Source organism: Cyprinodon tularosa, unplaced genomic scaffold (assembly GCF_016077235.1).
Source record: "Cyprinodon tularosa strain WSP-4 unplaced genomic scaffold, ASM1607723v1 ctg73, whole genome shotgun sequence".
NCBI lineage: Eukaryota > Metazoa > Chordata > Actinopteri > Cyprinodontiformes > Cyprinodontidae > Cyprinodon > Cyprinodon tularosa.
This window is the reverse complement of record NW_024039485.1, coordinates 2,258,634-2,274,571: the sequence shown is the minus strand read 5'-3', so window position 1 is coordinate 2,274,571 and position 15,938 is coordinate 2,258,634. Positions and strand designations below refer to the sequence as shown.

The 15,938-nt window shown below is 35.6% G+C and overlaps 1 protein-coding gene across 2 annotated transcripts in view; it reads left to right on the top strand.

Moving 5' to 3' along the window:
- The first annotated feature begins 572 nt into the window (after positions 1–572).
- Positions 573–15,938, top strand: part of LOC119772886 (G patch domain-containing protein 8) — a 64,272-nt gene continuing 48,906 nt past the window's right edge. Inside the window, exons 1-2 of one of the 2 annotated variants that reach the window (XM_038269575.1) lie at positions 573–877; positions 1,005–1,243. In XM_038269575.1, coding sequence (XP_038125503.1) covers positions 1,091–1,243 — 153 coding nt within the window. In that variant the 5' untranslated portion in view covers positions 573–877; positions 1,005–1,090. Of the gene's footprint in view, positions 878–1,001; positions 1,244–15,938 lie in introns of both variants that reach the window. The other variant, XM_038269574.1, reaches the window with a different exon arrangement.

Sequence of the window (15,938 nt, the reverse complement as noted above, 5' to 3'; positions counted from 1 at the left end):
TATCTCCCATCGGGGAATCTTATAGCCTAAAAGAGGGAGGTGTTTACTTTGATAAAAGGACACTGAAAACTGAAGACGAGGTGGTTAGGATTAGTTGGGAAAAAAAAGTTCAACAGTTTGCAGGAGTAATGGCAAACAATGTCTTGTAAAATGAATAAAAGAAAAAACATGAGAAGACACGGACGTGTGTAAGGAGGATTGTTTGTGAGTTCCTCACACACAAAGTGGACGGGAGATATCCTCCTCTACCCCAGACCCATGCTATAACTGGGGCTGCAAATTTTAGAGCAGACAGGAATAAAGACTAGCACAGCATCCACTGACACACACTAACACTAATTGGAGAGAGAAAGGGAGAGAGAGATGGTGTCTTTGAGAGAGAAGTGAACTACTTCAACCTGCCTGCGCGGGAGCCCGATCTTTTCCTCTGGATGGATTTACCGTCCCTCCCACCACGCTCCGCAAATTTTCGTTCACAAGAGGGCTGATTGTGAAGCCAATCAATATAGAGCGGATGAGAATTGGAAAATAGGGATCGGGTTTTTTCTTTTTTTCTTTTTTCTTTTTTTTTTTTTTTGCTTTCCGACTTGCCTGGAGGGGAATGCGCACCTTCGGAGAATCTCTGCGTCCCTTGCTTTATGCTCTCCCTGAGAAGTCAGAATTGGAGCTGTCACAGCTATCGGCTACACTTTACTGGACTGGACAGTGTACTTGGCATTAGGAGGCGAGAGGGAGGGTGAAGAGGAGAAGGAGCGTGTGTGTATGTGTGAGTGGATGAATCCATCCTTTTCCTTTGGCACTCCACAGGCGCTCGTCCATTTATTCCAGCCTAACCGACGGACTGCATGCCAAACGCAGACTCTAGCTAAAGAGTTTGGTGAGTAAAGACATCCCATTCTCTCAATCAACTCTTTTTGTACCCATCTTCTTCAAAGAGTAAACGTAGCTATCCCACAGAGCAGTTTCATTCGCCTTTCCTCTAAAAATCTTTCATTTCTCAGAAGACTGGAGTTAGACGTTCGCACCTGCAGCATTCCCGTGCAGGACCGTGCAACATCTCGGATCGAGGCTGTGCGGGCGACCTTGTTTAATGGGCCCCAAACCCCGAGACCCCCCAGGAATGGCGTGTAGTGCGTGTTACTACCTGGTTATCAGCTCTACTCACCTGAGCAATGGACACTTTCGACGCGTCAAGGGTGTCTTCAGAGGACCCCTCTGCCCAGCAGGAAGCACTGACTCCCCGGTAGGAGAACATCCTGAGTGGAACATGTGCATGTTTTCATTGTCTCGTCTGTTCAGCTACTTGTTTCTACTATTAAGTAAAGTCATCTTCTTCCTTTTGTATTTGAAGGGTTAAAACTGGAAGTGTCATGTAAGGAGAACCCTGAAAATTGCAGGGTTTACTGTGGAAGCATCAAAAAGAAAATAGAGAATGGAATGGTTGTTGAATTTTCTGACTTTATGCTCCATCCTATTGTCTAAAAAAAGATCCATCAGTTTTTGCAGTTTGCATATGTTAGGAATCCTGTAGTGCCTTGAAAAATAAATAAAAGACAGACATTTAATGATCCAGTGTGACATTTAAAACATTTATATGTCCATATGTTAGGAAATTAGCTTTTGTTAAATATTTATTTATTATCAAACCTCTTGAGTTTTTATTTTTGTGCAAAATATTACTTCTTCCATTTCTATCATAAACAAATTTCTATGTCTGCAATATTTGTTATTGTTAATTAGTTTGTAATTTTTTTGTTGAAATTAATTGCTGTTATGAATATTTTTGAACAACTATTGTGGCATTGAAATAAAAAATATTCTTGTTGCATTAACCCATAACAACTTTTTTATCATACAAAATGGCATATTTAAAAGCTAAGAAGTAAAATTTTGATAGCTGTATTAAACTCAATAACCTGTGTTAGATTAAAAACCCTATAGAGATGTAACCGAGGCTTTTTAGCAATTAAGTTGAATGCCATAATAATAAAATTTAAAAAACAGCACTGAAAAACAGAATCAGCTTTATATTTGATATAATTCGGTTATTATTTCAGAAGTTAGTCATGTTGTTCTTAAATTAGAATAATGACAATAATAGTCTGAAATTATCTAAAAGTACTCAGTTTATTTTTTCTAACATAGATATCAAGCGTCTACTGTCTGCCATAGGTTCACAGTAAAAAATGTTTTATTTATAATTCAAAAAATATATATGCTTTTTTTATTTACTTTTTAAATTTCCTATTCCATCTACGACTTTCAGATGATGGAATGTAAAGTAAATGATAAATTGGAGAAGAAAAATAATATGATTACAAGTTGTTGGGAAAAAAAAAAAAAAAGCACAGAAAACTCTTTTAATTGGGGTGTTAAGATCTTAAAAGAGCCCAGCAAACAACTCGCTAAGAAAACACACAAAAAAAACTAAGAGCTACAGCTTTGGATCAACAAAGTATTTTTGAATTGAGATGAGCTGATTTAAATTGAATTAAACTATTTTCACTCAAGGAACTCCTCAAGTTAACTGAAGGTAGGAGAGATACGAAAAAGATTAAAAAAGCTCATCACATCCACAACTGCTGCAGGGTGGGTTAGAGTATTTTTGCAGGTAGAGATCATTTCATTTTCAAAGCCAGAAAATACATTTTCCATTTTCTTTCTTTTGGTGAAAGAGAAAAGATCATAATATTTTTCTTTTCAAAAAGAGGGAAAATTTGTTTAGTCAAGCATGAAGCCATTGTCCGGAAAAGTTTGTTTTCTCTCCTTTGGGAAATGAATCAAACCACATTATGTCTGCAAGGAGAAGAGATGAGTTAACCAGACAAAATAGGTCTAATTACCTCCAGCCTATTGTCTAGGTCTACATTGTTCGTTACGTGTATTCAAGAAAGAAAGAAATGTTTTTTTCCATTAATGAGAAATATTAGCCATAAATTTGCTTGCATGGATTCTACAGTCTATTTTACAAATCTATGTAGGAAATGTTAAAAGACTGCAATAAACATAAAAAAATCCTCATATTTTGAACTTTTATATTTAGGGTCGTATTTTTGTGCATGTAGGTGTGTGTCGTAGGTCAAAAAACTGCTTGGAGGGTCTCAGGTAATCACATATTATTCATGTGCTCTTAAAGTGCGGTGAGACAAACAGGCAAAGATAATGACAAGTTTCATGAGAACGGAGGAAAGAAGCAGCTGGTGTGTGCGTAAATGTGTGTGTGCATGCGCATGTGTGTGAACACTCGAGTTATTACCAGTCTGTCATGTTCTGCCCGCGCTGTGTGATGGGAATGAGCGAGTGGTGCAGAGCAGACGCACCCAGACAGGACACAGCAATAAGTCACATTCACAACCATCCCTGCAAACTTTAAAATACTTTCTCAAAAAACATGAACACACCAAAAAAAAGATATCCAGTTAGGCAACCTATGCATATCAACTCTTTAAATGCACACTCCAAAGCGCATCTCTCTCTTTCAACAAATTAGGGCCGCATGTTTGAATTTCATCATTCCTATCACCTATCTCAGGGCTCCTTTATCTTATAAAAAAACATCAAAAGCTCCTTTTTGGCTGCTCCTGCAACTGTGTAAGTCTCCTCTCAGCCTAATTTATCAGAGAAAGTCAAATTTCTCCACAGTTATGGCAGTGTGGCACATCTAAATTTAGAGATGGATGCAAAGTTTTCAAACAGTTTCTACACTAATTCCCAAGTTTATGGAAAGTTGTTTGAAGCCCCTTGATGCATGTTGGAGATGATGATTCACCTTAGATTTTCCACAGTTTTTTGTCAAATCTACTTTCAGCTCTAGCAAAGAGGAAGGTTTGCACTTGCAGAGCCTTTAAAGTATCTCCCCATGCCATTTGTCCAACATTTTATCAAGAAGAGACACTGAATATTCTGTTAATATAATTCAGTGAATCAAAGCCTCCCTCTTCTAAGAGGACTATCGATATGGAGGCATTGCATGTAAATTTGTAAGGCACCTTTCAGTAACAACACTATTTTCTGCTGTTCATAATGAAAACATACGAAAACACAGATTTAGTCTAATTCTGTTTCAGTTTATGGTTAAAATAAAGTAGTCAAATACAAGTCTAAACATTCTTGTGCATCGTGTTTGCTTCTGCTTCTGGGTATGCAGAGTAGACTTCAGCTAGAGGACCTGAATGGGTCAGAGTGTTTGATACAAAGATGAATATGTAGAGGTTAAGTCATGTTTTGCCTAATCTTCAAATATTCTAAATAAGGGCATTCAGATTATATGAGTAAAAAGAGAATTATGTTTGCAATAATTGGAAGTGTTGATTGGGCAAACTTGTCCTCTTTTGCCCTATTTAAATATGTACTTTAGGTGTGCTACTTGCAGTTGGTAGTAAAAGAATGATCAATTTCTAAGCAGGAGAGTTGGAATGATTTAATTATAACTATTAGAAAAAAATGTTTTAAAAAAACAAAAAGAAAGGAAAAATTTTCTAAAAAGGATAATAGTGATGGGTATTATTTATAGTGCATTCTATATATAAGGAGCATTAAGTAGTACAAGCAAAAATAGTGAAAAGATTGTATGCTGTTAAACTGATGTAACAAAAGTATTAAGGTAAAAGTGCCAATCAAGCAAAACCATTCAAGGAAGACTGCAGGGAGCTGCATTTCTAAAGATTCTCTCTGAATGTAAGGGTCTGTTCAAGGGCTGACCTTACTTTACTTTGCTGGACAAAAATTGCTGACATCCTGAAAGGGTGAAATAGGCTCAACTGTGTTTAACCTTCATTTGAAACATGGCATTCAAATAGAAATTTGAACACATTTTCTGGTGTTATTCATTTTAGGAACATCGAAAGACTTGGCAGAGCTAATGTAGCAAAATGCACACATAGGAAGTTTTTCAGATTTACAAAATGCTGGCTTGGTAGGAATGAAAGGTCAAACGGTAAAAGAAAAAAAGGTGCTTTCAGATTTATCCATATGAATGCACGCAAGGGGAGATATATGAACTTGTCAAAAATGATGTACAGTCTGTGCTTGTGGTCGAGCAGTCGAAAAGTGAACCGTGTTTTAGGTGAGGTGAGGAGGAGTGATTTTAAAGCATCTCTTGAAGGCAGTTAAACATGCTGAGCAGCATCTTTTTGCTGCTGTCGCTCCCATTCTGGAAACTGCCACAACAGCTGGTTGCTCTTTGATTTGGCAAAGTACAAAGCATCCCACCTTTATATATATATATATATATATATATATATATATATATATATATATATATATATATATATATATATATATATATATATATATATATATATATATATATATATATATATATATATACTGGGCACCAACAGCCGCTGAAGATCAGCCCCATTCTAACTATTTAACATATCCTACTGGGTATGTTAAAAGTGCTCCGTTTTGTTATGTAGTTATCTTCCCTGGAGTATCCTGTTCTTCATCAAGGACAGGCTTTTTTGCTCATGACTACTTTATCACCACTAATTAGCCTTTCTAATAGATTTGTGCAATAGATCTACATTTCTCATTCTTTTTGGATTTAGTTAGGGCTGGACAATGTCAGCATATATACCAATATAATTATATTCAGTAACAGTGATATGACACATTTCTGGTTGGTCTGTATCCATTGCAGTCTTTTGTTACGTCGCTTACCACTGACTCATGTTAAAGAGGAAAAAAAGGGATGTTTTATTGAAAAATAATTTGAGATCTGGTCTGTCTTCATTCAAGCAGCTTTCATTAATTGCAAGGGGGAACAGATACAGTCTTGCCAACGTTCCTGCCTGTTCTGGTCACACAGGATTTCACTCAATACTTAAGAAGCACAGAAAGAGATTATCACAGACAAAGTAGACAGTTTTCCACAAAACCAAGGATTTCTGAAATAACCTTGATTAAAGGAATCAAGCCTCTTACTAAAACATTTAAAACTGGAAAAAAAGCTTCTGAGGTGTCAGTAAGATAAGACCCACATTCAGTCATATCTGTAAGTTGAGCGAATACTTTTTTAAAGTAAGGAAAACAAAATCAGTGCTCATAATTAATGCTATAGGTGATGTGATAGGAAATAGATTTTTTTTCAACCACGCTGACATTCCAGACGCAGGTGACTGGAGTCGAACCGAAAGAGCTGCAGCACATTAGCTAAGTGAGTGATGAGGTACAGCTGTAGGTTGTGCCACGCAACTGCTGTTCTCCAATGTGGTGAGATTTAGCAATAAAATGACCTGTGCCAGGCAGAAGCCTTCCCCTCAAAGGTCTCTGACTTAATGGATGAAATCACGATTGTTTTGTGCAGACGATGTAGAAAGCAATGTTCCTCTTAAAGCAACGGCTGGTCATGTAGCTTCAAGTTGCTTTCAGGAAGAAGAGCTGAGTGCAGGCCTTAAATTAGAACCTGAGTTTGTCACCACAGACAGAGAGCCATCCTGTGACATTATGCGTTCTATGAATTGATTATTTTGTTTTAACTGAGCTGATTCTTGATGAGACAACTTTTGGGATGATGCTTGGAAACATTACTAGTGTTGTTAACCCAGGTACAAAAAAATATGTCTGAGATCTTTTTTATTTTTACTTAAGATGAAAAGTGCAAAATTAACAAGGCTTGTATTAGAAAAAAGAACAACATAAGGCAAGACTAGAGCAAGGTAATGTAACTGAGAAACAGGGAGAGAAATCTTTATGAGATCATTTAAAAAACAACAACAGACTTGTTGTAAAGCACGGCCTACAGTGTCAATAAGGGTTTATCAAACATTAGAATTTTAAGAATTAATTGAGGACCTTTACTGTATTTTTAGATTTGGTTATTATGCCCTTTTCTTTATTGATTTGTGAACAGAGTCTTTCAGGATTCAACTTATGAAAGTTAATCATGATAAAATGGCAATGTCAAAAGAAACTAAAAGAAGCAAGAAGCCATGGACATAAATATAACAAGAGCAAAAACCCTGGTGAAATGTGGATTTCATCTGTTAAACTTGTAGATCGTAAAAAAAGGAGATGTTTTATTTAATAAACAGTTTAGAAAATGTTATATATTGGAGTAATTTTATTGACTTTGATATTTCAGGTTCAGAGGTTTATACAGGATTCTGTTGTGAGCTTTCTTGGCAGTATTTCTGAAGCTTTTACATCAGTATCATCATAATATAATATCGACCCAAATTAAGATAAATGTCCTGAAATAGATTTTGGGCATATCGTCCAGCCCTAGTGTATTCTCAGCTAATCATAACAAGGAAGCCATTCCTAAACCTCACATTACCACTTTAAAATATTTTAAATATTTTAAATATATTTTTTACTCTTGGTGTCAGCATTAAGGGATGACAGGACATAGTAAAAATTAGGGTGTTACAGGTCCAACAGATTCCTAGTTTAGTTTCAGACCGATATACAGCCAGTTATTTTCTGCCATAAATCTCTCTTTAGCTCATTTCCTTAAAAAAAAAAAAACAATTTTCCTAAAGAGAATGAAAGCAATGTTCAACAGTAAATAATGCTAAATATCTGTCATTTCTTAGTTTTTCAAAGCTATCTTTCCTGACAAAGCTGTCAAAAAACAAGGGATGCAAATAGTTTTTTTTAATAAGCGATTTAATACATTTGAGACTCTTAACAACATTTTCATGTAATAGAACAAACAGTTATTAATTTTGTAACATAAAAAAAGCATTTTCATGGCAAAAACAATGGTCAATGTAATGACCAAAGATGAACTTGGACAATAAAGGGTTAAAAGAGAACATAATAGCTAATACTTCTATATTCCCTCTGCCATTGTTGGTCTTCAATTCTCTGCTTTCAAAGTTTTATTTCAATGGTTGTAGTCTGCTGCACTTTCTTATACAAACATTTTACAAAGACAGAAAAGATATCTTGATTAGAAAATATCCCAGGAAAAGAACCACAATCGCTTTTTTTGTTTGTTTGTTTGTTTTTTACAATGACAAGGACAAAAAACATATGGCCCCACTGATTTCTTAAGATTGGCTAGCCTTGTGATGAATCTAGTTTAGGTGGAGATATCTAGTGAGAATGTTTAGCAAATGTTTTATTAATTAAAAATATTTATGCAGTAAACCTTTCAATGTTAGTTTATTAAGTAGAGGAATGGATTAGGGCTGAAACAATTAATCAAATTTATCGTGATTAATCGATCATTGAAATAATCGTCAACTAGTTTAGTAATCGATTAATCATTAAATGAACTATAGAGACTGTAAAACATGCCTTTAGCTGACAGAGCAACCCACTTAGAGTAGTAATTATACAAAGATTGTTAAGAAAAAAATAAGTAAAAACTTTGCATTTAAGATTTAAAAAAAAACTTTCGTCTGCCAATATGCTTTATCCAGAACTTCTCAAGTGGAAAAGTTTTAGTTTCACCTAGCTTGATTTCATAAAAAACATTCTATAAAGAACCATTGGCTATCCAATTATTAATCAATTAAGTAAAAAGATAATCAAGAGCTTAATCAATTTGCAAAATAATAGTTGCAGCCCTAGAATAGATAACTACTATGATTTACCTTTCTGATCCCTAAAATGGTCTAACTTTTAGTTTTCCTTACTTAGTTTAAGCATCAGTACTAAACAATCTTCAGCATGACCCTATATATCATTACTGCTTAGGTTTTAAAGGAATAGTACACCCAAAACATGATTAGCCTTCATTTTCTACTCACCCCCATGCTGAACAACACTCTGGAGTACTTTTTTGATATCTCAAATGCATCTGGAGATCTGGGAGGCTTCTTGCTGTCTGCTGACATTCAAATAATGGAGGTCTATTGTGCCCGAGACAGAAAGGTCCATAAAAGTCCACAAAAACGTGTCAATATTCCTCCATGCTGCTCGTCCAATGTATTCCAAGTGTCCTGAGTGGGTAGCATCCAGAATTTACTCGAAACGAAGTAATTTAGAATGTTTTTAGAGCATAAGCAGTAGTGTATAGGATTTCCTAAAAGCGCGTTCATGAGTCTACGGAAACCGCGGCAGACCAAACCAGATGAAAGTGCGCATTCAGCTCGGCAAAGAACTCCTGCTCTTCCTCAACACTGAAGTCCTCAGACATTTTTCTTTCGTTGTTTCTTTCTTTGCACAGGTAAACAGCACATTTCTTCTTCTACGCTTGCATTATCAGCAGAGCAGACGCTGAATGCGCACTTTCATCTGGTTTGGTCTGCCGGCTTCCGTAGCGTCCTGAACGCGCAGGTGCGCGCTTTCAGGAAATCCTATACACTACTGTTTATGCTCTAAAAACATTCTAAATGACTTCGTTTCGAGTAAATTCTGGATGCTACCCACTCAGGACACTTGGAATACATTGGACGAGCAGTATGGAGGAATATTGACACGTTTTTTGTGGACTTTTATGGACCTTTCTATCTCGGGCACAATAGACCTCCATTATTTGAACGTCAGCAGACAGCAAGAAGCCTCCCAGATCTCCAGATGCATTTGAGATATCAAAAAAGTACTCCAGAGTGTTGTTCAGCATGGGGGTGAGTAGAAAATGAAGGCTAATCATGTTTTGGGTGTACTATTCCTTTAAGGAGATATACTACACAATTAAATTTTATCTGTTAATGGTCAGGATGCAATTCAGGTACTGACATATTGTATATACTTTGAGGAAATAATTACAAGACTCCAAACAATTGCAAGACTCCAAAAGATGGGTATAAAACTGTCGCTGAAAATGTTGACATGGTTAAATCCCACTTTCTCTTTAGATTGTTGTGAGTACCTGTCATCAAATATTTCTCACTTAAACTGGGCAGCATAATTGGAAGTATTAATACTATTTTTTTTAATAATAAATTTAAGATAGCACATTTAAAACAATATTTAAAAAGAACATCTCCTTTTATCAAACACTCTGAAGCCCACTTGAAGAAGCCATGCCAAAATAAGCACAAATGGTGCTAAAATGCTAAACTTTTGTTTTATGGTGAAGCTACATTAGTCCCTCTGAGTCCATGGTGCAAGGTTGGAAGAAGATGTTCTTCTCTGGATTTGGTGCTTGCTGCCTCAAGGGAAACTTTCACTGCATAATGCTTGGTGAATAGATGTGTTTAAACAACCCAAATGAAGTGCTCTAATATCTCGCTCTGAAGCTTTTGCGATGTTTCTCAGTATATGGTACTTGACATCGCAAAGGAAGGAGGCTTTAGAATAGATCAAGGATTTGCTGATAAGATTACCCCTTATTACTGGAATGGGAATGCCTAAAAGTAATATTATTAATAGTTATTAGGGCTGGGACTTTAAAGCTTTCATTTCAATTAATTAATAAGAAATATTTTAACTTATGAATGCAATTAATTTAATTTTCTTAGATATATACTAAAATCCCAGGCGGGAACCTTTGTACTCACTGTTTCTGACACAGAAACAGTGAGTAAATCTGACACACAAACCGCATCACAGGCATTGATCTCCTAAATGCAATCCTTTATCCAGAGCAGAGCTGTCATAGATCTATCACTATTAGAATGGAAACTTTATGTTCTGTTTACAGGCAATTGTTGCTGTATTCATTTTTGTAGCATTTTTGTAGAAGGAATAGTCTTATAATCGTAATATAAAAGTAGTGTTCGAATAACCTAAATAGTTAGATTAAGCAACAAAATATAGCCGTGTTCTTCTGCTTATATAATCCTTTATTCAATATTGAGAAGGAAAATGTTTTTTTCAATAGAACAGATGGGGTTTTTTGGGAAGATCATATGGTTTTCAATTCAAATGCAATTAATTTTAATTAATTAATAAATTACAGACTCGGTTATTAACTTGATAAAAATATTTTATTGAGTTCCAACACTAATAACAATGGAAATAATGTTATGACATCATGCTGCTGTTTTGATTACTATTGTTTCTTCTGTATTTGTCAATAATATTAATTCAGACATTTTAGAGGACATAAAAAGCTAGAAATACTGTTTTTTAAAAAAAGGGCAAGCGATATTCAGCCTCAGTAACTAGAACTTTAATCACAAAATTTTATCAGAAAGAGTAGCCAATCAGAAACAGCTAGCAATCTAACATTGACACGCTGATTAGTCAATCAGTCAGAAAGGCCAAATAATTATGTTCCAAGAGAAAGCATGCTGGCATTTTAGAAGGGAAAGCAGAAGGATTAGACTGCCTTTCAAAGGAAATAAGTCAAACCTATAGGAAGCTAGCAAGAACCCTGCATCTGTCAGTTTCTTTACTGTAGGTTGCAGAGAGGTTGGTTTCATCAGTGGAGTGCCTGAAGCCACCAAGAGTTCGGCAGCTACTTGGACTACACATGGAGGACCTGGCTGAATCTTTGCTCAACAAGATATGAGTAATTATCTCCTTCAAGAGAAAATGAAAACCATAATTCTCTAGAATTTACACAGTAAATATCAATGGGGTTAAACTGAATTGATTGAATGTCCCATAGTGCTGAAAGCATTGTGTATTGCACAACAAGAAGCTGACATAAACTATGAGAAGAGATACGATTAGTGGTGGGACTCGATTAAAATGTTTAATCAGGTTGATTACACAGTCTGTAATTAAGAAGTCACAGTTACATTTCTATTGAAAAAGATATAACAAAATAAGCAACCTTTTAAATTCAAAATACTTTTTGCTCATATTGGTCACTGAAATAACTTCAGTCTGGATAAGTAAAAATGGATAAATTATCTTGGAAAATGAACAAAATAAAGTCAGACATTGTTGTTCAACCATGTTTCAATCATTATGTTATAGAGGTACCTTCATTGTTATCCAGGCCTGTTTCATTACTTCATTATAAATTTCAGTCAACAGACTGAAAATAATGTGACCAAAGGGACATGTTAAATCAGTCACTGTGCTGTTTTGTGACATAGTGTGTACCATACTCAACATGAAACCAGATGAAGCAAAGGAAAGAGAAAATTATAGACAAGCATTTTAAAGGTACAAGCTATTGGAGCATCTCCAAGCAGCTTGATGTTCCTGTGACTGCAGATGCACATTTTTGGGCCAACCCAAAGCTGACATAATGTACTCAAATATATATTTATTGTTATTTATTAAATATACTAAATTACTTATCAATTTACCAAATGATAATCTAAGTAAATCTAAAATAATCTAATTTAAAATAAAGTATCATGCACATATGTCATCTGGTATGCTCTGTGTCTTCCAAAGGTGGGCCAGCTTGACTAAAAATGCTTGAGTCTTCTTTAAGCCCAGTCCGGCCCTGGCCTTAAGGACCAGGGCAGAAAAACAGTCAGAAAATTTTCAGTAAATACCTATGTTATTTTATTCTACTTTATTGCAAAATAAAAGTACACAAAACAATGAAAGGGCAAATGTATATGAATCTTGTATCAACTAAGCGTTGGCTCAGATGAAGCCTGGTAATGACTTTCTGTCAAAAATAGCAGCAAAACAATAAAAACAAAATGCCAGCTAGGTAGCAGTACATAAAAGCCATAAAATGAAACTAAGACAAAATTAGAATTCCCTGTGTATATGATGCAGACAATCAAGCATTTGAATGTTTGCAATGTATAAAGTATAAAAAGAGAAGGACTAACAAAACACAACTTGAGCAAAAGTTCTTGTAATCCAAAAGACGGCCATGCGGGAAAAGTTTGGGAACCTAACGTTTGAGACCTAAACAAACTGATAAGCTTTTTTTACATCCTACAGCCAGGAAAATAGAAGTTTGTTGTTTTAAGTGATTCCTTATTTCAAATGCACTACGTGCTCCCTCTAGGCATTGCAGAGTCAAAGGCTAAGTTGGTATATTTCTGCGAAAGCAGACTGGTAACAGTTTCTATTGATGGAATTATACAAACCCCCCTTAAAGATTGTAATTTTCTTGACAAATGGATACCGAACTCCCGACCTGCATACGGTGTGTAGCCTTGTGTCTGCTCATCCACCACAGATCACTTTGATGTAGGTTTCACTGCGGTTGCATGAAGATGAATTGAATACTGCGTGTCACACAGTGTCAAAGCGACTGGAAGTGCTCTTCTTTTGAGTGTAAATATGTCTCTGCATTCACAACCTTCTGGTTTCATTGTGACTCTGGAGGGAACTAAGCAATGTTGATTTAAATAAACCTTCATTTAAACATAAACCCTCAACCATTACCTTGAAAAAAATTATTCAGCAGCAAACAACACTGAAATGTCCAGAGTGAGTCATGTTGTAAGCTACAAACAGCGGGGCACTTATGAAGGGGCAGAAACAGGGAGAGCCAACTGAAGGGGCCATTTGGCATCGCAGTTTAAGAATCCAACTGGCTCTTTTAATTACAATCCCAATTATAAGTAATTCAAGAAAAGTATAAAAGATCTCTCTCAACAAAATATGAACATTCATTAAGTCTTTCACCTGTTAGCACCAATGTGTAAACATCTTCACTCAAAAGGGGAAAAAAATCCCAAAGACAGCTACTAAATAACGAGGAGTTGCTGTTTCACAGTCGACACCTGTAATGCCGCAGCGCCTCACATTTATAAGGGCTAATGGCAATGCACTCACATGCTCACCGACTTGGCCAATAGGCCCTGGAGGAACAGATTGAGAGAGAGAGAGACGATAAGTGCTACTGAATGCAAACGTCCTGTATGACTGGGCCGTTCCTGCTGACCGCTGCAAAGTACTCCTGCTGATCACGGCTAATGTCCTCCATCACCGCACATGCTCAGTGCTCTAGATCTGGCATGTGTGCAAGTGTGTGTGGGGGAGAAAGGTAGATAATTTGGACAGATGGGTGAGAGGGGATGATGTTAGGGAAGGGGGAAAGGAGAAGAAATCGACAGTTGGCACACTGTATGTATTAAAACCTTCTAAAGCTTTTATTGGCATTTCATTAAACTAATGAAGTAATTAGTGTCTTATAGTATAATAACCTCTGCTTGATAAGTGAACTGACTCCTCAAGAGAGCAGTGCAGTCTATGATCTGTTGCTTCCATACTTTTCTCTTTGAAACTTTCTTGTCAACTTTTTTGCTTTGCTCTCTATTTTAGTTTTGTTTCATTCTCCTAGCAAAGTTTTCTGTTTGTTTGTGCTTCATTATATAACTTCTGAAAAAGTTTCTGTTTGAGGTGATGTAACCTGCAAGTCTCTCAGCACCGACAAAGCATACCCTGAGGCAGATGTTGGGTGTTTTAACATCCTAAACGCCCCCCATGTATTGTTGTATTTTTGAGTCAGGGTTTTTTTTAAGATGGTAGCTGATCTCTATAAGGTTCACTGATCACTAGCTTTTTTTAAGTACAACTCTTGTAAAACAATGTTTATCTGCAGTCCATTGTAAACATACGGATATATTCAAAGTTAAAAGCTTACTTTTTTAGTTTTGTGCTGTCCCTGGCTGGTCACCCTTAGCCAGCTTTTAGGGAAGAAAACAAAAAGACCTTGTTGCACCAAAAAGAAGATCAATGTGACATCTGTTTACATAATCTATAATAGATCAGCAGTTATATTATGGTTGAATCAACATTAAAAAAAAAAACTGTGAAAGCCAAATAATCTATATTCCTGATGGGTTCACGGTTGATATCATTTTTCATTATTATGTTTTGTGTGTTTTTTTTTTTTTCTTTTCTGACAGGAATGTTAGTATTTTGGAGTAGCCGAATTAGAGCCTGATTTGAAAAAGAAGAATTTGATTGTTGTTATTCCAATCCACTTTTCACTGGTTATTAAAATGGGATGGATGATATTCAACAGGTCTTTTTTCCTTCATTAAGTAATGTCTTATGTCTTAAAATATTATATACTTTCTACATCATCTTCTTCCTTATAATGAGATTTCATTTTCATTTCTGAAACAAACTTCTCAATTTGCAAATAGTCTTAAATCCAAATTTGCCACGGTTATACATAATTTTGGGCTTAACTTTAATCTACTTTATGTTTTAGAAAGGGGTTGCACAGTGGTGCATTTTGCAGCACTGTTGCCTTGCAGCAAGAAGGTTCTGGGTTCGATTCCCAGCCTGGTATCTTTCTGCATGGAGGTTGCATTTTCTCCCCGTGCCTACTTTGGTTCTCTCCAGATCCTCTGTCTTCTCCCCATGGGAATAATTATACTAACATAATTATCTCTATCAAGGCACTCTAAAATCAAAATGTTTGTCTTACAATGTTAAAAAATGTGTATAATGAAACTACACATAATCAAAACTTTGTTTTATTAAAGATTTATAATCTAATTAGATTTAAAATTGTATAATTTCATATCCTGCTCATAAACACACAACAGATACTTTCCTATTTAAAAAACTCAAATCTGTACAAATAAAACATATTTATCGCTTTGTCATTTCTCCCAGGGTTATTAGTCCTAGTCATAGTTCATTTTAAAGTTTGATGTTAACTTTGAGACATCAAGTGCCTCAATATATTTCCAACTTGTTAGAACTTTACACTTTTCTATGACTTCATGGTAATCTAACCAGAGATTAATAGGAGTTCCTCAGACCCGAGTTAAAACCCCAGGGAGTTGGTCCTTTCAAAGGAGCTGCTCTCCAGCAGTGGAATTAGTTTCCCTCGTTTTTACCACTCACTGTTTTGATTCTTAAAAAAAAGTAGAAGCAGATCTATTTAATCAGAGATGCTTTTAGTAAGACAGAGCTCTTAAGGATTTTTTTGTTAAATGTCCCTGCATTATCCTCTTTTGTTTTTAATATTAATGTTACATCTTTGCATTTTATTACATTTATTCTGTAGTACTTTCCTGTCTTCTATCCAACAAATCTGCTATAATTACAGAGTAACCTATTTAGTCTAATATATATCTGTCTAGCTATAAACCACACTTAGTGGTCATATCTCTAGCTATGACATCCACCCTATTAAACTAATATCTGTCAAAGCATAGAGTATTTCTTTGATGTCTTCCTTACCAACTGTAGTCTAGTAAAGT